At 45.4% G+C, this 22,078-nt stretch overlaps 2 protein-coding genes across 3 annotated transcripts; both read right to left on the bottom strand.

Annotated features, from left to right (window-relative positions):
• Positions 1–425: 425 nt before the first annotated feature.
• LOC125522975 lies at positions 426–7,817 on the bottom strand. Of its 2 annotated transcripts, XR_007290066.1 has the most exons (3): positions 2,777–7,817; positions 655–2,338; positions 426–573 (listed from the first exon to the last, which is right to left on the bottom strand). XR_007290066.1 is itself a non-coding variant. In XM_048688019.1 (2 exons), the coding sequence occupies exons 1-2, from the start codon at positions 3,013–3,015 to the stop codon at positions 1,420–1,422; spliced, it is 1,158 nt and encodes a 385-aa protein (XP_048543976.1). In that variant the 5' UTR covers positions 3,016–7,817; the 3' UTR covers positions 426–1,419. The 2 variants fall into 2 exon arrangements, 1 of the variants encoding a protein (XP_048543976.1); XM_048688019.1 differs by having other exon boundaries at positions 426–2,338.
• A 10,063-nt stretch (positions 7,818–17,880) lies between these two features.
• LOC125522976 lies at positions 17,881–20,347 on the bottom strand. Its single transcript, XM_048688021.1, has 2 exons — positions 19,638–20,347; positions 17,881–19,555 (listed from the first exon to the last, which is right to left on the bottom strand). Exons 1-2 carry the CDS (start codon positions 20,082–20,084, stop codon positions 19,355–19,357), a joined length of 648 nt encoding a protein of 215 aa, XP_048543978.1. The 5' UTR covers positions 20,085–20,347; the 3' UTR covers positions 17,881–19,354.
• Between the last annotated feature and the right edge of the window lie 1,731 nt (positions 20,348–22,078).

The following is a 22,078-nucleotide window of genomic DNA, read 5'->3' as shown; positions in this document are numbered from 1 at the left end:
TATTCCGGCATTCTGCAGTTCAGTCCACATATGATACCCTTAATCCATTTGATACCAATGCATACATATGTAGTGTAGCTCATTGCTTGCGAGTACTTTGGATGAGTACTCATAGTTGCTTTTCTCCCCCTTTCCCCTTTCCTATATCCGATTGCTGCGACCAGACGTTGGAGTTCAGGAGCCAGACGCCACCGTTGATGATGACTACTACTACTCGGGAGGTGCCTACTATTACGTGCAGCCCGCTGACGATGACCAGGAGTAGTTTAGGAGGATCCCAGGCAGGAGGCCTGCGCCTCTTTCGATCTGTATCCCAGTTTGTGCTAGCCTTCTTAAGGCAAACTTGTTTAACTTATGTCTGTACTCAGATTTTGTTGCTTCCGCTGACTCGTCTATGATCGAGCTCTTGTATTCGAGCCCTCGAGGCCCCTGGCTTGTAATATGATGCTTGTATGACTTATTTTATTTGTAGAGTTGTGTTGTGATATCTTCCCGTGAGTCCCTGATCTTGATCGTACATGTTTGCATGTATGATTAGTGTACGGTCAAACTGGGGGCGTCACACATCTACCCCTGCAAAGCTGACAATTGTGAGAACATGGTGTATGTAATGTGAGCACATACACAATTCACAACTTAGTAAATGAAATGTACCTATGAATGGTCTGCATCCATTCAAAAACCCTTCTCTGCAAGCACCTAGACAGAAAAAGAGGCCACGAAACCTAGGGTTTTTGCTTGGGTGCTCTGGTACATGCCTAGTAGTAACAATACATCTAGAGCCCGGGTTTGTATCCAACACAGCCTGCAAATAATCTCTTATTCTAGTGTATTGTCCTCTCTAATCTCCTTGGACAACCTTCAATGCTTGCTTCCTAGCCCTGTAGGCCATATGGGTGGACATCTATATTCCATATTTCTTCTTCAGTGTCTGCATTATTGTGGTGACTGGTGTGCCAATATCAACTCTCATCATTGCCTCACACTGGTGTGCAACCCATTTTGCAGTGACCTTGGTGCTCTCTCCTACTGCTGGGCATGTGTGCACAAAATTTGCCTTCCTTATGCAAAAAGTAGTCTCATTTGCAACAACAGAAGCTACAATAAAGAAAGGGCATTTTGCATTTGTGCACACAATTATGATGTTGTCATTGCAGTTTCTGTGGAACTCATAATTCCTATTCTGAGTTATGTGCAATGTCTGAATTGCTCTCCTAAACTAATACACATTGAGGAAACAAAGTTTTCTGCAAAAATGCTCCTCTGGTTCTCTCTCTCCTCACTGTACCAGATCCTTGGCAAAGATCTAACTGGTCTGCTCTTCCTTCCATTGGGCATAATAAATTGTACTTCCCCAGCTCCATCATCATATTCCTGCTTCAAAACACCAAGATCTGGCTCCTCATCTGATGATGGTGCCTAAACATCCTCAAATCTCTGTTCCAAACTAGAATGTGACCTCTCTGTTGGCCCTTTTCTAGCTTTCTTCTTCTTTGTAGGCACCTCTTGCTGCTCCACCTGCTCATCTTGCTCCACCTGCTCCTCTTTCTCCACCTCCACATGTTGCCCTTCCTCATCTTCCTCATACACTTCATCCACATCAGTGTCTCCATCAAAATGAATGAGTGGATCCTCTCTTTGCTTCCTCATCTCATTAAGCCTCTGAAGATAGTCCTCATCTGCATCCAGATCTAAATCATCTTCAGTTAGAAGAATTGGTAGCTTCTGCTTAACCTTATTTACATGCTTAGCTGCAATCTTATGTTTCCTAAATTTGGCAATCTTTGTTGTCCTCTTCAACTCCATTAATGTCTCCAGTTCATCCTGATCTGCTGCATTGCATTGGTCCATGACAGCATTTGTATCCAGATCATGGTTTGTGTTATGCTGTGTAGTGTAGAACTGCAATGGCTCTGGCTGACTCTGTATTATACTTTTTGGTGGTGATCTTAAGAGAACACCAGAAGGATTTACTACATACACAGGGTTCTCTCCTATATGGCTCAAAGGAACCTGCTCCTCAACCAGATAGCCTGAGTTCAAATCTGCAGGTCTTGGATCAGTGCCCCTAACCACTGTCAAGTTCACTACGTGCTGATCATTGTTAGCAATATGGTCAAGCATTTCATCCACCTTATCATAATCACAAATTTCATCCATTCCTGTAATCCCCACACCAGGATCCCTCACAAAATACATGAAATCATTAAGCCCATATCCCTCTGTCTCTATTAGGGCAACCAAATTATAATATGTTATGTCTGAAATGCAAACTGATCTCTCCAAGTTGTTTCTGTCATGGAAGTGCATTCTAACTTCCCAAACATCATCGTTAAAACTACACACAAATAAATAAAATAGTTTAATTAACAAAGCACTAAAACAGAGCACTAATGTACTGTTAAAAATGCATAATTCCTAAAACAGAGCACTAAAAACAGAGTAATCAACATTATGATTGCTACAATACAGTACAGTACACTCTGAAAACAACAAACACCTTCTGAAAACCACTGCCAAGTTCTGAAAACCAGTCAACTTCACTGTCAAACCAATGCAAACTGATCTCCAAGTACAGTACCCTGCTAACTACTGTGCTGACTACGTCATCAACTAGCTACTCTGTTAACTACTCTGTCAACTAGCTACTCTGTTAACTACAAATCAACCACAACTAAATCACAATTAAGAGAGCACCAATTAACAATGCCAAAAAACCTAACCATAACCCTAGAATCGATCTACAGGAAAAGGGAAGAGGGAAGAGGAAACTCACTAGATGCCGCCGAATGACGAGGCAATCCGGTGGCTCTCCGTCAGATTCTCCTTCACTGCCCTGGCCCAAGATCTTGCCGCCGCAAATTTGAGACAGTACTGGGGGTTGTGGCTGGGGCTGCTCGTATCCAACGGCCAGCTAGGGTTTGAGCTCCCGCATATATCTCCCACCGATGGACCATCGTCTCCAACACCAGCAGACCCGCCGCAGTCGCCGCCTGCGCCGCCAGTCGTCGCCATGACTGAGAGGAGAGAGTACGGGGGAGGAAAAGAGAGGGAGAGGACCGGGCGGGGAACGGCTCGAAGACTAAGCGGTCCGGCTCGAACCGGTGCGCCAACGGCGTGTAACGTCGTCTAACGGCGTTGCCGTGTGAACAGTGCTGCCACGTCGACGGATGCGGGCCCCCTGTCATAAACACACTTAAAACGGTCCAAACGAGCAACTAGTGTTTTTTGCAAAAAATTGTGAAAAAATTAGTGTTTTTTGGCATAATTTCGTATATGTGTGGTTCCTGCAAACCTAGCCTGAAGTGCCGATGTTTTTTGCAATTCACTCAGCTCTCCAACCTCGTGCTCTACCACCCCTTCACCTTCGCGATGATCCCTCTCCCGCCCATCACCGATCTAGAGTGGAGGGGGTCTACGACGCCGACGGAGGCGTCGTGGGCTATCGTTTTGGGAAATACCATCAGCATGAGCCTAGCCAGCCCGGTGCACGAGACCTTGGCACATGGTTCTACCAGAAGGTGGCGCTGTCATGCGATCCATCAGCTCATGGTGGTGACTACACTGCCGTAGCCATCCACTATGATGCCAACTGCTTCTCCTTCACAAGAGCAAGAAAGGGCCGCTGGAGACTCGCCGCGGCTCTCCCCGACGGGGGGAGACGACCGGTATGCCGATTGCGTCCACCACGGCGGAAGATTCTACACGGTGACGCTGCGCGAAGTGGTCGAGGCGTGGGATCTTTGCGGGCCTGGCGAACCGAGGGGGGAGGCGATCATCGCCGACGGGGACAGGAGGCGTAGGAGGGTCCTCACCAGGTTCCTGGTCTCCACGCCCTGCGGCCGCCTCCTGCAGATACACGAACCCTTCGACGCACTCAACACCCGAGAGAGATCAAGGTGGAGGTGCTCCAGGTCGACGTCGAAGAGCGCAGGCTGGTCGCCCTGAGCTCCTCGACGGCCCTGCGGGGTCACGCGGTGTTCGTCGGGTTGAACCACTCGGCGTGCCTGCCCGTCGGGGAGTTTCCGGAGCTCAGGCCCAACTGCGTCTACTTCAGCACGCCTCGGCTGAAACACCACGACAATTTCGGTCTTCGTGGCTGGAGTGGTGTGAGGGTTTACGACTTGGAAAGCCAGACCATAGTTGCCATGTTTCCGGTACGGTGGGAACGAGGAACGGGAACTGGCTGCATCGTCGATCCATGAAGACTAAAATAAATCATCTCCTTCCCAATGAAAAATTTATTAGCAGCCTTGGAGTAATTGGAGAGCAGAACGAGGAGTTATTTAGGGAAGTGGAAAAGAACGGGGCAGAGAGTAAAACGAGGAGTTTGTGATTGATATGGCTGATCTTTTGCTTACTCGATCGATTCAAGAACCAATATTGTCGAGTCGCCGAATCTGAATCGACGATCCAGCTGCAGAAACGCCGAATCCGCATTAAATCTTACCGAATCGACCCTCGTTCCCGAATCTGATTCCGAGTCGATGAATCCGGATCGAAGGACGACCCACTGTTCCCCATTTCCGGCTACTACGAGCCAGACGTCTGAGCGTGCTTTCCCGGGCTTTAGACCGGACCATGCGGTGTTTTGGCCCTCTGAGCTTTGGTACATTCCGAATCTTTCAAGGATGAGATCACTGGATACGATGGATGGCTTTTGATTGAAACTGGAAGAAGCGGGCTCGCTGATCTGTGACATCAAGTTGAAAGTAGTGGACTTCGGCAAAGGAAGTTGGACTTCAGTTAGCTAGAAAATCAGTACCATCAGCATGTCTGTGCCCTTTTGAGTCTCTATATAGCTACCAAATCTGAAGATTGAATGAAGTTGTCGTATGGCCTTTTCTTTCTCTTGTTTGCTCGAGCTCTTCTGCTCAAATCCACCAAATCTGAATATTATCTGTTGCTTGGTTGCGCTGACATGTACTTGGCTCATAGTTGTTATTAAACTGCTCGCCTCTATTTCATAATGTAAGACGTTTTCTGACACTTATATTATGGGATAGAGGGAGTATTTGGCTTTGAAAATGTTACAGTTTTCAGTTTTCGATATGAAATGAACTATGTGGTAATATTTTTTTTCTTAGAAAAGGAGAATGACCACCGGGCTCTGCATCTGAGTGATGCATACGGCCACTTTATTAATTATTCTCACAAGACCTTACAAAGTTATACAACAGTAAGATTAAAGTCGCCGTCTAAGCAACAAACTGTCGCTACACCTATCCAGTTGATGAAGAGGGCGCAGATAGCCTGGGCCTAATACCAAACAGACATCGCAACCAAGTCTAACATCTAAGACCTGAGACCCCAACCTAGCCACTTGCCGGGTCTGGGGCACACACTGGTTTGGCGTGCTTTCAGAGGCCGCCGCCGCCAACTGCCACCGCTCTATCTTCAGAACTGTACTAATGCATCAACCTTGCTCGGTCTAGCTATCGTCGACGCCACCACGGCGCCCAACGGCACCTCCTCCCTGCGCGCAAACAGCTGAGCACGTCGCGGTCGCCACTGATACACCTCAGCGCCATGCTGCCAAGTACCACCAGCCAACACAGCTTGAAGTCCTTGGAAGATCTGTCGTGCGTAGCACCTGCCGACCAGGCATGACAAAGCGTAGCACCTGTCGGTCAGGCATGACTTGACATCTCCACCGAAGCTCCGTCAAGACGAAGCCGCTCCACCTCCTGCCTCTGACTTCCAGCGCTGCTCCACAAACGATACTCCTAAGAGAGAAACGACACCGCAGTGCCGCCATCGTCCGATCTGAAAAACCAGATCCTAGGGTTTTCCCCCAGAGCAGCACGAGTGGGTCGACAATAGTTACAGAATGATGCCTTCATCAAGGTAACGGCGCAGAACGCCGCCATCGTCCACCATCGGCTCGATTTTCACCGGCAACTATGTCTCCCCGACTCGCAGCCGGGACTAGATTACAAATCTCGAGATCCGATCATTCAGTCTCAGGTCGACCACCTCCGACGTAGGAGATGACCACCACCGCCATAGTCCTCGTGATGCGATGCAGACCCGGAGTGCTTCAGCGAGTCGTCGCCGAATCCGATGAGATGCAGCAGTTTGAGGACGTAACGGCAGCCGCCCGCCTAGACCCGAAGGTCCTAGATCGAGCCCGGGACGCGCCCCGGCCGCTGCTGCCGCCATCTCGTACTACTCCGCCGGCTGCAGCCAAACCCCCCGCCGCGCCCCGGCCGCCGCTGCCCGCCATCCTCGTCGGGAGGAAGATCCAAATCGGGCCGCCGCCGCCTCAGATCTCGGGACGACAGAGGAGGTCTGCCGCCGCCGCACCACGGGGCCTTCGCCCAGCGACGTTGCCGGCGGCGGCGAAAGGAGGAGGGTGCACGAGGAGTCGAGGGGAGGTCGGGATGTGGCCGCCCGGTACGACCCAGCGGCGGCCGCACGGGGTCGGGAGGAGTCGGGAGGAGAAGTCAACTCTTAAAATTGGAGGAGAATTTCACTTCCCCGGCCTCTGCACCGACTAAGGATGCATACGGCCATTTTAGTATGAGTACCAAAATAAACATGGTCCTCAGATTTTTTTTAAAAATGAGTATCAAGATATTTTGGGATGAGTGGTTTCACCACATACCAAACTTGATCCTCAATAAATTAGGAAAAACCCCTGTGCATCATCTGTCAATTCTAGAAATTAAACTCGGGTCGTTAGGCTGCACAACCGCATGCCCAACTACAACCACTGAACCAAGGCTCTCTTTGCAAAAAATTACCGTAACTGTTTGTTTCTTTCTTGTAACTGTTTTTTTATTATTTTATTAATAAAATTACCGTAAAACGATTGTTCTACGGTCAGGGCTTAAAAAAGAAATGAACTGTGTGGTGAGGCACCATGATGCTTCTTTCTCCCTCCATATGCTCACTTGTTCGGTAAAAAATATATAAAGAAGAGAATCGACATAGCCATCACTGTCGTAGTTGTCATGCCATCCACACACGACCGCCATGAGAAAGATATGCCATGGTTCTTGTTTGGTAATGCTTTCATGTTTTTAGAATCCACTATACCGAATACAAATTGAACAGGCAACACCACTCTCCATCCAATCCGTCCTTAGGTAAGGCATAAGCCTGCTTGTTAATTGACCTGAGCCATAAGGAATCAGGCAAAGGATGGCCATCTTCAGTTGTCCTATGGTCTCATGTTTTTCCTCTCTAGAATCTTGCAAGGACCCTTGAAAGGGGAGAGATGGTGCTCGGAGCACCCGGCCGGCGATGCGCGGCGGGACACCCGTGACAGAGTTTTTCTAAGTTTGTTTTGGTTTACAAAAAAGAGGTCAATACTCAATACCCCTTTGTCAAATGGACAATGCTCCATCCACAAACGAGGCTATAAAAAGTAACGTAAACTGCCTAACAATATTACTCCCCCCCTCCTCCCCCTTGATTTTTAGAGGGTGGGCCCCTCAATCCCCCTATACCCATTCTAAAATGTCCACGTTGCACATTACGTAAGGTACGTAGATTAGTTTATGTAGGTGTAGCATTGTCCTTGTCAAATATTAAAAAAAATGACTTGGTATTAGGGATACTATAGTTTTTGAAACCATGGTTTCTAAAAAAACCATACTATTCTCAAAGTTGTGAATCCTCATGGATTCCTTGATATCCATCATATATGAAGAGCGGGAGTGTGTACTCTCAGAAATATACAACCATTTTCATATATATATATAGGGTCGCGCTATTCGTCATCCTGGATGAGGAATAGTTATTCTTCACCCCTCTCTATTTTACCATCAATGCACCGTAATTTTACGTTCCGTAAGTTTTCTCTTATTTCCGACGCAAAAAGAGACCGTAAGAAAATATATAATCGCCGTAAAAAATATTTTATGTTATGTAAAATTACAAACGTAAAAATATAATCTAAAATACACATAAACTGCAAAAATTCTTGTCTTATGACATATATTTTTATTTTCTTATGTCAAATTTTACGTAGTGAATCAATAGGAATGTAACTATTTAAATTCAAAACATAATTTAATTATGAAATGATCGTAAGATTACCTCGGGTGAAGAATAACTTATTCTGTCCCCTGGGTGATGAATAGTAACACTATATATATACCTCTCAGAACTGCAGAAAACAAGATGAATTTGTTTATAATAGTCTCATCATCTTATGTCTGTGGGAGCATAGATGGAGCTATATGCCTTGACCAATTTCCTAATAACACAATTTTCCCGAGTATTATAGCATCACGGTTAACAAAAGTGATGTCTGCACTCGGCTCTAGAACAAACAGATTTCATAATAGGTGTTCTACTGAGCAAGGAAACTGATTTCAGAAACCAGAATTTCCATGTTGACAATATATATGGTCAGGCATCAAAACAGTTTGAAAGTTAGTGCATTCTTTATCCTTAATCATACATGCCGACCGGTCTATTTTCTTGTTCCTAGATTTCCTAGCTAAATGTGTATAGTTCCTTTCTGTCAGCTAAACGTTAATATGTTGGATGATATTGTGGAGAGGGCCACCGAGAGGGGGTTTGCATTTCCAAAGTCAAAGGTCGCCATCGCCTTGACCTGCCTGGACCTCCTGACCTTTCACAACGCTCAAACAGGAAACACATGTTGGAGGAGGGGACCACAGGCTAATTGTAAGCATCAACTATTTGTTAGCTATCAATCTTGTCCTTTGAGCATCTATACCTTATTCCCTAAACCATTATGCATGAGCTTTGCAGGATGATTTGGATCAGTAGATCAAAGGATGACATGAACATGTATTTCCATTCGATCATACCCAAAATGATAACGTATACCCTCACTTAACATGCATGTGCTTGTGTGGAGTGCCTGCAAAATTAATAGCTCAAGTCTCTCAACATACAGATGTGGAGAGGCTTCTCCTAGCGTCATTGCAACTGTGATGTGCATTTCCTTGCTTTCGGCTCTAATCAAGTTTGTAGCGTATGGGAATGTGCATATGAAAATCCACACGTAATAGTATTGTAATGCGATTTGGCTGCTATATTTTTTTCACACTGGTTTCTAAAGATGTTCAAGTTATCTCATATAATATATCGAATTATAATGGATAAGTTAAGTGTACATACTGATTTGAAGATCCTTTTGCTGTCATACACATATTACTGCAGGACCATAGCGGACCATTGCAATGCGGAAAATCAAATCTCAATACTCGGCACTCTTCTATGTGGATCAGTAAGTTGTTTATCTACTTTCACTTTTAAATTGCTTGTTGAACACACTTGATTCACTTTGTGCCTGTTATTTTAATCTTGCTAAGTGCATACAGAAAAAAAATTCTACTTGCCCCTTGTCATGCACAAAATCGAATAAACATTGCAAATTACTTTACGCGAATCTGATCCTGTAGTTAAATATTATTTGGTCTAAGAAATGAGATGAAGTTTGTCCCTAGAATATATAATGGACTGAAAACAAAACCCAAAATGTGGCAATTCAAACACCCAAAATAAATTACTTGCATACCTTATTGAGATGATTTTTTTGAAGTTTATGCATTTACCAGCTTGGTGAATGGATCACTTGAGCTCATGGTACTTGTCTCACTTCTCACTCCAACTAACTTCTTACTCCTGAAAGCAAACATAATTGAAGGTCAAATAGTATACACAAACATAATTGAAGGTCAAATAGTATACACAGGAATAAACACATCATTCACCTACTTTATATTTCCTAGATTCAGTGTAGTACAAAGGTATAACCGAAAAAAGTAAATGTGCCGAGTCAAGAAAAAATGCAGATAAAGATAATAGTAAAAGACAGAGCTCGCCTAAGAAGTAAGACTGCTTATGAATGTGAGTTGTGACAGAAGAAAAGCAGATAGGTATGCAGGGGTGATTTATTACAGGTGAATAACCACATGATGAAGAATATATTTTAGTAGAGATGAAGAATGCCTACATCTGTAGTATCAGTCCTTTATTTTATCCATTTTAGTAGGGATCTCTACTCCTAATGTCTCAGTTGGTAGTCTCCGCGGTTAATTTTTGTCCCACCTATCATGATTTTTTTTCGTCCCTCATCCCACCTCACTGTTGGCCGCGTCAAACCAAAAAAACATGTCTCGATGCCCCCATGCAGTACAGGGCCGCACCTCCCGTCGCACCCATCTACAAGCGAAGGAAAAAGAACCTACGAAAATTAACCAACGAAAAAAAACATACAAAAATTAACCAGCGAAAAAAACCCTAAACCAATCGCACGCACGACTCTCCTGCCCTCCACTCGCACGCCTGACTACGCCCGACTCACTGCCCTCGTTCGCGGCCGCCCTCCATCCCCTCGCTGCCGCCCTCGCACATCAAGATCCGCTTGAGGAGACGTCGCCGATCCGTTTAGAACCCACCGCCGATCACATTCAGGATGGAGGCGGCGATCCCCTTCTGGAGCCGCACGCCGATCCCCTGATCCGCCGCTGAACCCTTTGAGGTCACGTCCATGATCCGGCGACGATCCCCTTCAGGAACCCTGAGCCGGGGCTGATCCCCAGACAGCGAGGTATTATTTGAACACAACTTACACATATATCATACAGCCATCGCATGTTCAAATATCTACATTATGACAAAGAGACATCTGTTAAGAACCTATATTTAATGCACCAGAATGGAAAGGGTGCACTCTATATATGCACTTTTGTTCGTTGCAAAGATTGTTCCTTGACTACATGTTTCACGTTCCAACAATGTATGTATGTCAATCAGTACCAAGTAGAACCATCGACAGCAAAATCACACCTTCCAGTGATGCATGTAGGTAGTACAATACCTTGCCAGGTTGGGAGAAGAAAACATCGTCAAATATTTGACCTGAAAGAATGTTTTGAATCAGTGTGATGCTTATCCAGAATCCACGGCCACACACAAAAAAAGATACTTCCAAAGAAAGTTTTCACATGCAACGCACATCTTCATTTTCATATGCCTGAGTAAACCATGACAAACATGCACTAAAAGGTGGGCATATGGTTTGTATATTTTATCAGCACTATTTTTTCACTCGCTCTAAAAAGGTCAATATATATATAGTAATTTCCTTTTCCCTTTTATTTCTTAAACTGCTAATAAGATCATGACTCATCAAGATTGATGCTTATTCATCTCATTTTCACTTGATCAATAAACGCAAAGCCCTGTTCATATCAGTACACTATCATGTATTTCATTATATGTAACCTCATCACGTGGTATCTCATCTAACTTGATCACATGGTTCCCAAAAAGCAAAGTTTTATTTCAGTTCAAAGTTTGAATTAAGGAAATATGCCCTAGAGGCAATAATAAAGTTATTATTTATTTCCTTATATCATGATAAATGTTTATTATTCATGCTAGAATTGTATTAACCGGAAACATAATACATGTGTGAATACATAGACAAACAGAGTGTCACTAGTATGCCTCTACTTTACTAGCTCGTTAATCGAAGATGGTTATGTTTCCTAACCATAAACAAAAGAGTTGTTATTTGATTAACGGGATCACATCATTAGAAGAATGATGTGATTGACTTGACCCATTCCGTTAGCTTAGCACTCGATCGTTTAGTATGTTGCTATTGCTTTCTTCATGACTTATACATGTTCTTATGACTATGAGATTATGCAACTCCCGTTTGCCGGAGGAACACTTTGTGTGCTACCAAACGTCACAACGTAACTGGGTGATTATAAAGGAGCTCTACAGGTGTCTCCAAAGGTACATGTTGGGTTGGCGTATTTTGAGATTAGGATTTGTCACTCCGATGTTCGGAGAGGTATCTTTGGGCCCTCTCGGTAATGCACATCACATAAGCCTTGCAAGCATTGCAACTAATGAGTTAGTTGCGAGATGATGTATTACAGAACGAGTAAAGAGACTTGCCGGTAACGAGATTGAACTAGGTATTAAGATACCGACGATCGAATCTCAGGCAAGTAACATACCGATGACAAAGGGAACAACGTATGTTGTTATGCGGTCTGACCGATAAAGATCTTCGTAGAATATGTGGGAGCCAATATGAGCATCCAGGTTCCGCTATTGGTTATTGACCGGAGACGTGTCTCGGTCATGTCTACATATTTCTCGAACCCGTAGGGTCCGCACGCTTAAGGTTTCGATGACAGTTATATTATGAGTTTATGAGTTTTGATGTACCGAAGGAGTTCGAAGTCCCGGATGAGATCGGGGACATGACGAGGAGTCTTGAAATGGTCGAGACGTAAAAATCGATATATTGGACGACTATATTCGGACATCGGAAAGGTTCCGAGTGATTCGGGTATTTTCGGAGGTACCGGGGAGTTACGGGAATACGAGGAAGAAGCAATGGGCCTTAATGGGCCTTAGTGGAAAGGACCAGGAGGTGGCGCGCGCCCCTCCCAAGCCCAGTCCGAATTGGACAAGGGGTTTGGGGCGCGCCCCCTCTCTCCCTTCCTTCCCCTCTTCCCCCCTTTCCGCCCTTCTCCTAGTTGGACTAGGAAAGGAGGAAACCTACTCCCTGGCGCGCCCTGTAACACCCCGGATATGACTTTCCCAATACGTATTCCAACTCTTGCCGTTTCCGGCGTTAAGTTATTTTATTTTCTCGGGTTCGGGTCTTTGTCTCCGTGTGTTGTTATCGTTGTCATGCATCTCATATCATGTCATCATGTGCAATGCATTTGCATACGTGTTCATCTCATGCATCCGAGCATTTTCCCCGTTGTCCGTTTTGCATTCCGGCGCTCCGTTCTCCTCCGGTGGTCAATTCTACATTTCTTTCGTGTGTGGGGATTAAACATTTCCGGATTGGACCGAGACTTGCCAAGCGGCCTTGGTTTACTACCGGTAAACCGCATGTCAAGTTTCGTACCATTTGGACTTCGTTTGATGCTCCAACGGTTAACCGAGGGACCGAAAAGGCCTCGTGTGTGTTGCAGCCCAACACCCCTCCAAGTTGGCCCAAAACCCTCTCCGTCATCTAGAGCGTTCGATCACGATCGCGTGGCCGAAAATCGCACCTCATTTGGACTCTCCTAACTCCATCTATGCCTATTTAAAGACACCCCCGAAAAATCTCCTTCTCCTTCCCCCGAAACCCTAAAAATTGCTTCGCGCCGCGCCGGACATGTCCGTATCTGGCCGGACACTTCGCGCCGCCGCCCCGGTCCACTAGCTGCGCGCCACGTGTCGCCCCGCCGTCGCCACCTGCCGCGGCTCGGAGAGCCCGCGTCCGGCCCCCGGGCCCGTTGCCCTCCGCGCCGCCCGCGCCTGCCCTTTCCCGCCCGAGCCGGCAGGCTCCTTCGACGCCGGATCGCCGCGCCGCCGCGCCGGCCTCCCGTCCGGTGAGCTCCGCCACCGGAGCCTCACCGCCGCCGCCGCGCCTCCCAGCCTCGTCGTCGGCCGCGCCCACACCGGCCCCCGCCTCCCCGTCGTGCTCCGGCGAGCTTCCTCCCCGCCAGCGAACAATACTCCGGCGAGCCGCATCGGGAACCGTGCAGATCTCAGATCTAGATCCAAACTCGGGTTGACTTTCTCCCAAAACCCTAGTTCATGTTGCCCTGTTCATCGTGCTATAACTTTGCATCCGTAGCTCCGTTTTGGGCTTATAGCATATCAAATTGTTCGCCTCAGAGAGCACATCATTTCATTCCATTGCATAATTTTCATTTGAGTTCATCTTGATTCCCGAAATGCTGTTAGAAGAGTGCTACTTGAGATAATTGTCAGATCTGCTGCTTCATTTAGATATATGTCATTTTTGCCATGTTTATTGTGTGCATGATATGCCCATGAGCTCTACATGTGTTTTGTTAAGGGTTTTGCCATCTTTCCAGAGGTGCAACCCATGTATTTTTGTGATGTGTGTGGTGACTAGCACAAGCTTGCAAAGTGAGGCACTTGGTAATGCTGATTTCAGGGACAGCAATTCCACTAAGTCCTTGATCTGTTTTTCTCATGATGTCATATGTTCATGTTGTTTTCTAGTGATCCGGCCTCTTTTGAGGATGATCGGTAAGGATGTTTTGTTAATCTTGTAGTGCTCTATCCATCCATGTCTTTGTTTGTAATTATGGAGCAACCTAGCTTGAGTCAATCGAGCTCTACTTTTGCTACTTCGTGAATCTGGGCAGATTGTCTACTTGATAGCAATTTTGCCGGGGATGTTGTAGTTGATCCGTGCATGCTATGCTATTGTTCTTGTCATGTCTAGCTTGAATTTTGTGTATTCTTGATGGGTGTATGCTTAGCTTGTCATGTGTTGCTCCGTAGTGAGTGCATCGAGCTCGTAAACATGCCTACTTGATATCTGTTTCAGCATGCTCCAGTTTTCACTAAGTCTGTGATCTGATTATGTTTTTGCCATATTCACATGCTTGCAATTGTATTTTCTGATCCCTTTTGGCTCAAGGTCACTAAGGTACTTTTGTTAAGCTCTTTGAGTAGCTCCATGCCATGCTTTACTTTGCCATTTCCAGGTCCTGTAGCTTGTAGTTTTGTTGCTCCGAAGAGTGCTATCTGATCTGAAATTCCAGACAAGTGTTAATTTCACCAAGTTTGAGATCTGTTTATCATATGCATTTTTGCCATGCTTGTTTGAACCTGTTAATGGATGAATTGGCCGTAGCTCAGTGCTAGACTTTTGTTAAGCATCTTGAATGCACCCCTGCCATGTATTTTGTTGCCATGTTTGGGTGCTGTAGCATGTTCATCTCATTGCATTTAGATGGCTACTTGCTGTAAATCGCAGACCGGTGTCATAATTGAATCGCTTGCCATTTCCAAACCGTAGCTCCGATTCCGGCGTTCTTTATATCGTTTTCAAGCGATTTCATCTCATCTTTCCAGTGGAATACTTGGATTTCGAAATTGAGGCCAGATTCATGCATTCCTTGTCAAATCTTGCATATGCATCCCGCATCGCATCCCGCATAGCATGCCATCCTTGCATCATATTGTTTGAGCTTTTCATATGGTTGATTGTGTTCCGTTTGCTTGATTGTCTTGTTTGGGTAGAGCCGGGAGACGAGTTCGCTAACGAGGAGCCCGTTGAGTTTGCTTTCGATGATCCAGTCAACTCTGACAACTTTGCAGGCAAGATGATCATACCCTCGAAATCACTACTATCTTTGCTTTGCTAGATGCTCGCTCTTTTGCTATGCCAATGCTACGATGCCTACCACTTGCTTTCAAGCCTCCCAATTGCCATGTCAAACCTCTAACCCACCATGTCCTAGCAAACCGTTGATTGGCTATGTTACCGCTTTGCTCAGCCCCTCTTATAGCGTTACTAGTTGCAGGTGAAGATTGGAGGCCGTTCCTTGTTGGAACATTATTTACTTGTTGGGATATCATTATATTATCTTGTTATCTTAATGCATCTATATACTTGGTAAAGGGTGGAAGGCTCGTACTCTCGCCTAGTGTTTTGTTCCACTCTTGCCGCCTTAGTTTTCGTCATATCGGTGTTATGTTCCCGGATTTTGCGTTCCTTACGCGGTTGGGTTATAATGGGAACCCCTTGATAGTTCGCCTTGATTAAAGATTTTCCAGCAACGCCCAACCTTGGTTTTACCATTTGCCACCTAGCCTCTTTTCCCTTGGGTTTCCGGAGCCCGAGGGTCATCTTATTTTAAACCCCCCCCCCCCGGGCCAGTGCTCCTCTGAGTGTTGGTCCACCTGTCAGCTGCCGATGGCCACCAGGGGCAACTCTGGGCTGGCCTACCCGTACCTAAGACAATCTGAGTGTGCCCTGAGAAAGAGATATGTGCAGCTCCTATCGGGATTTGTCGGCACATTCGGGCGGTGTTGCTGGTCTTGTTTTAACCTGTCGAAGTGTCTTGAAGAACCGAGATACCGAGTCTGATCGGAACGTCTCGGGAGGAGGTCTATTCCTTCGTTGACCGTGAGAGCTTGTCATGGGCTAAGTTGGGACTCCCCTGCAGGGATTTGAACTTTCGAAAGCCGTGCCCGCGGTTATGGGCTGATGGGAATTTGTTGATGTCCGGTTGTAGATAACTTGAACCTTAACTTAATTAAAATGAATCAACGGTGTGAGTTACCGTGATGGCCCCTTCTCGGCGGAGTCCGGAAAGTGGACACGGTGTTGGAGTAATGCTTGCCGCAGGATTGCCCTCTAGTTATGCGTTCACGCTTTGCCTTCTCTTCTCGCTCTCTTTTGCGAGCAGGATAGCCACCATTCATGCTAGTCGCTTGCTGCAGCTCCACATATTTACCTTGCTTTCCTTTTAAGCTTAAATAGTCTTGATCGCGAGGGTGCGAGATTGCTGAGTCCCTGTGGCTCACAGATTACTATTAAACCAGATGCAGGACCTGACGATTCCGCTCCAGGTGACGCGCTTGAGCTCAAGTGGGAGTTCGACGAGGACTCTCAACGATACTATGTTTCCTTTCCTGATGATCAGTAGTGGTGCCCAGTTGGGGGTGATCGGGACCGTGTCGCATGTTGGGTTGTTCTTTTATTTTGGCGTCGTAGTCGGGCCATGAGCGTTTGGATGATGTAATGTTATTTATGTACTTGATTGACGTGGCGAGTGTAAGCCAACTATGTTATCTCCCCTTTTATTATCTATATTACATGGGATGTTGTGAAGATTGCCTAACTTGCGACATATGCCTTCAATGCGATTATACCTCTAAGTCGTGCCTCAACACGTGGGAGATATAGTCGCATCGAGGGTGTTACACGCCCCTCCTAGGGCCGGCCTCCTCCCCCTTGCTCCTTTATATACGAGGGCAGGGGGCACCCCATAGACACAGAAGTTGATCCACGTGATCGTTTTCTTAACCGTGTGCGGTGCCCCCTTCCACCATAATCCTCGATAATATTGTAGCGGTGCTTAGGCGAAGCCCTGCGACGGTAGAACATCAAGATCGTCACCACGCCGTCGTGCTGACGGAATTCTTCCCCGACACTTTGCTGGATCGTAGTCCGGGGATCGCCATCGAGCTGAACGTGTGCTAGAACTCAGAGGTGTCGTAGTTTCGGTGCTTGATCGGTCGGGCCGTGAAGACATACGACTACATCAACCGTGTTGTGCTAAACGCTTCCGCTGTCGGTCTACAAGGTTACGTAGATCATACTCTCCCCTCTCGTTGCTATGCATCATCATGATCTTGCGTGTGCGTAGAAATTTTTTGAAATTACTACGTTCCCCAACATGAATTTTGCAGGAAAGCCAAGCTTCTGGATATAAGAGCATAATGAAAGTAGAAAACATTTACAATTTCTGAACCTTTCACCTCTGATATGTATGAAAGGAAATAAAGCTAGGCAATACCTTTCTAGCTGCGAGTTTACATTGCTGTTCACTTTTTGCTCCAGTGCAAACCTGATAACACAGCAACGGTATACTTTGCATCAGTATGTAATTAGGAGGATAAGACCACTAAGACAATAACTCCCTGGTATAACTATCAAATTCACTTTCCTGTAAAATGTTAACAAAGGCCACTGAATCAAAACATTTTTGCAGGTTTCCATTAAGGTGAATGGAATCAACTAATACCCAAGGAATTTTAATTGAAGTATAGTATCAATCCAATCTCGACAAATCTTTGCTTAACTTTTCAATGGCTGAATAGAGGGACTTTCTACTGATTAAAAAGATTTAATTCTGACATGTAGATAATAAGAAAAATATGTAGTGAACCCCAAACACTTAGTGTCCATGGGGGATCTGCATTGAATTTCAACACTCAGCTGACTACAACATGAATATCTACTCATATGCGCGTACAGTATCAGCTCCAACATCATTAGATAATCAAACTACAAAAGAACATATTCTGCATCAGATGTACATGAACTTGGCCTTACCATTTTTCCTGAAGCAGATATCAATGTGGTAGTTTTTGGTTCTCTTATCCGCATGATAACTGTAGCAAACCGTTGTTCAAAATAGAATGTCAGCAAAGCAAAGCATAATATATATGCTTCTGAACAGATTTGCATGCATCAGAACAACAAAAGACAGAGCAAATGTCTAGATTTCACATATGTGCATTTCACATTGACAAGCCCATCTATTTTATGCCTAAAAAGAAGGCCAGGTGATCAATTTAAAAACGGCATTATCAGTTATGCCTACATTGTTCCATTTTCCTCACCTCAGACTGACAGTGAATAGGCACATGATGATCTTGCTTTAGTTACTGCATGCATGTGGTTGTCGTTTACACCTGAACTTGATTGCCTAAAACCCAATAGGAAGTTCTGATTTATTGTATTCTACTCCCCTCGTCACAAAATAAGTGTCTCAACTTTGTACTAACTTTAGTACAAAGTTGTACTAAGCTTGAGACACTTATTTTGGGACAGCGGGAGTATTATTTTAGTCGTTGTTTAGGTGAACTCGGCTTGCATTCTTGTTTACATTAATCTTGAGTTAAAGCCTTCTATTACAGGAGCATTGTATTTTGCTGGAGATTAATGCCCATATAGTCAAATGCCATGCCAGCTTTCAGGGTGTGATTTAAATTGAATCTAAAACAACCTTATCAGGGTTCCTATAGTACTCTGTTTGTTTTTAGAGGAAGTGATCTCAGAGGAGTGAAAAATGCATGTAGCAATGTTTCAGAACAAGGGTATGCATTGTCCAATGCTTAACTGGTTTCATTCACTAATATAGAAAAACTGTTGCATCTGTTCTCTCCCGACATATCTGGACAGAATCAATACTTACCCAAACATCTGATACCCAACCCCTCCATCGAACTAAAAACAATCCCCCACCCCCAAATGCCTTCGTTAAAAAGGAAATAGACAACATGCTATCCGCACCCCGCAATCACAGAAACAAAAAATCGCTACACCAGAGAGGCCTACGCACTCGCGTGTCTCCCTCCTCTCTCGCTCGCTCAAATCGATCCCCACACCACCGCCTCCGCCGCCCACGTCTCTTGTCTCTCTCAAGACCCAGCACCGCTCCCCTCTCTCCGGCAATCGCCAACGCGCCCTCTTCGCCCACGAGCATTCCTACCGATGCGACTACGACAGCAGCCACGCTGCCCCACCACGCAACACTTGCATTGGACAGGGCCGGCCTTGGGATCAATCAAAGTAAATTCTGTAGCCTCGTACTTGGAGGAAACGGGTGAATATTCTGCAGGTGCTGTCGCAAGGGACAACAGAGGGCATGTTGTTATTTCTATCAGTCAGAATACGTCACCTAGCCGTAGTGTTGAGGAGGCCGAAGCAAAAGCAACCCTTATTTGGTTGCACGCACTCTCGAGGATCTACAGGAGCCCCGTGATTTTGGAACTTGACTGCCAAATTCGGATTAAGGAACTGATGACAAAGAAGCAGTCCCTCTCCCCCTGCTATGGACTGCTAAGAGACATCAAGCAAGCACAGACAAACTTCTCGGATCATAGTATCAGCAGTGTGGGGAGATTGTGCAATGCCCTTGCTGATGGGCTTGGAGCGTTGGCCAGGAATTCGGAAGACCGGGAGAGGATTGCTGACATACCAGACTGCCTCACCCGCGTATGATCTCTGAATTTGTGGTTTCAGTAGAGTAGCTTTACTACCCTGAATCTCAAAAAGAAAAAGGTTGTGCCTCTCCGTGGGATAATCATGGCAATTTCAAGGGGTAAAATTCAGGGGGAATTACCTGTAGGGGATGGAGCCAACGGCGGCCGCGTTGGACCCCGACCATCGAACGCGGAGACGGCGCCCCCGCCGGCCTCAAAGTTGTCGTCGCTGTCTGCTTCCTCGTCCTCGAAGAGCCTCCATGGCGCCGGACCCCGGCCACCCCTGCGTCAAGCCACCGGCAACTGAAGCCAACAAGACCTCGCGCCCCTGTCCCATGAGATGAGCCCCTCCTGTGGTCTTGCGCCGCCGTCGTCCCGCGAGTCACAGGCCACCTCGCCGGAGATGAGCACCGCCGCGGATCCGGCCAGAACGGGACCGAATTGAGCACCCACACCCGTATCAACGCGTCCCTGTGTCTGTCGCCGTCAGATGCGCCGCACCCAGCTCGTGGGAGCTCCAAACCCCGCGCTGCACCTCTCCTGCATCCCCAGCCTGCACTTATCCCCGTGCTCGAGGCCGCCGCCATTGGGCCGCTCCTCTTACTTGAGCGTCCGTCGCTATGGACCTATCGTCCTCCTCTAGCCGAGGCCATCGCGGGACCAGCCGTGACCTTCGTCGTGCGGCAACCGCCAATGCATGCGGCGGATGCGGTGGTCGGCGGGCAGAGTCGCGCGGTTGCGGCAGGAGCTTGTGGTCACGCGCAGCGGATGCGGCGGGGGAGGGGAGACCGGGGGAGGGGCGAGAGAGGTTGAGTGAGTGGAGAGGAGAGGAGAGAGTACTGGGGGAGATAAGGTTGCGTTCCGTTCGGTGCCGAACGAAATAAACTTTTTTTTGGAATTCCTAATTTTTAGGCTTAGATTGGGTGCTGGTTGGGCCGTGCTGGATAGCTAATTTGGGCTTTGGATCGGCAACGTTTGCTCTACGAAAATAGATAGATAAATAAAGTATATATACCTCAAAAAAATAAATAATGTATATATATTAAACATGGTTCATACAAATAAATATTTTATATACTTTTTAGATATATTGAGAGTAACACAAAAAATATTGAGAGAAGAAACCAAATATACTTGGTTTATGTTGGTTTGCTTGCATGTTTTTATCTTTTGTTGGACAATTTTCCATAGCCTATATAAATAATTTAAAATGATTTAGGAAATTTTAGATGAGTACTTATTTATATATGAACATTATTGTTGGTTGCTTTCCACGAGAGAAATGCAACATCTTTTTTAATAATATGAAAAAGCTGTTCTTTTTTACAAAATAAAACAGTTGTATTAGTTTCACTTTTATTATTATTATACATTATATATGTTTATATGATGCAGTATAAATAGCGTTTATATTTCATGAGAGATAGAAAGTGACGGATTCCGACATACGCACTGATGTAACGATGACAAACCGGACTGAAACACCACGAGAGGAGGTGCATGTAGCTAATCATTCTTTGTATGTATGTTAAACATGATAATACAAAGTGTGTATTTTTTATATATATTTTTCTCAAATATAGGAGACATATATATGGATTTTGGAGATGCACAAAAAGAATCCATCGACAAGGGTTCCGAAGTGACGTCGTTGAAAGGGGCCGAAAATTCACGAGTTTTTTTACAACATAATGATGCGGAAATAGTGATATCTCATAACAAACCCAAAAAATGCCAATTTAAATGTTATCGCACAAGGTATTTTTCAATATTATTATCGATCTTTCCTTTGTCATATTACCTTTTGTATTTCACTAATTTGGCTCATTTTTGTATCATGTCAACAATCTATGTTTATACCCCTAGAGATATTACAGTCATCGTATCCATCATGTCTGCCCCCAAGAAAACCAAGTTCGTGGGCATCGCAAGTGAAGTGGACTTCAATTATTAATTAATTACTAGATTGGAAGCGCGCCTTGGCGCGCGTTGCCTGGCTCAGCATAGTGACCCCAGCGTCTAAACCCTCAACATAACAAATCATTTAACCAAAAGAAATTAGAATAACCGCTTAGAATAAATGTGTTCAATATATATCACAAACACTACAAAGATCTATCAAAAGCAAGGTATAGTTTCTGCCCAAGATAACTGATTTTAGTATAGAGCATACAGATTAAATATGTACCAAAAGCGAACTATAGTTGTTGCCCAGGATAACCGCAATTTCACTACAGATCATAAGGGCAAAATTTGTACCAAAAGCTAGGCACAATGTTTGCCGAGGAAAACTGATTTGCATCAAATAGTACAAAACATAAAGACATAGATTCTATAAATATAGCCAGGTAATTCATACCAGCAAGTGTAAGAATAAGTGTTACAGGAGATGTTGTATCTGCTCATAAACACAATGAGATAACAGACAATTGGAAACGATGCTCTAGAAACATCAATATCTACGGTACTTTATAACTGATCATTATTGATAACTCTACTTTCTCTTTCCAAGTTCTGAGGCGAAGCTAATGCAATTAGTAGTGGACAATACTTGACAGGCTTCATCATCCTAATGATAATA

This window comes from Triticum urartu, chromosome 7 (genome assembly GCF_003073215.2).
Source record: "Triticum urartu cultivar G1812 chromosome 7, Tu2.1, whole genome shotgun sequence".
Lineage (NCBI taxonomy): Eukaryota > Viridiplantae > Streptophyta > Magnoliopsida > Poales > Poaceae > Triticum > Triticum urartu.
This window is presented reverse-complemented; position numbering and strand designations above follow the sequence as displayed.

Coding starts and splice junctions, on each gene's coding strand:
- LOC125522975 (XM_048688019.1), bottom strand. CDS start 3,015: ATGGCGACGACTGGCGGCGCAGGCGGCGACTGCGGCGGGTCTGCTGGT. Junction 2,339..2,776: donor TCGTCATTCGGCGGCATCTA/GTGAGTTTCCTC, acceptor ATTTGTGTGTAG/TTTTAACGATGATGTTTGGG.
- LOC125522976 (XM_048688021.1), bottom strand. CDS start 20,084: ATGGCGGCGGCCTCGAGCACGGGGATAAGTGCAGGCTGGGGATGCAGG. Junction 19,556..19,637: donor GTTGGCTCCATCCCCTACAG/GTAATTCCCCCT, acceptor TTTGAGATTCAG/GGTAGTAAAGCTACTCTACT.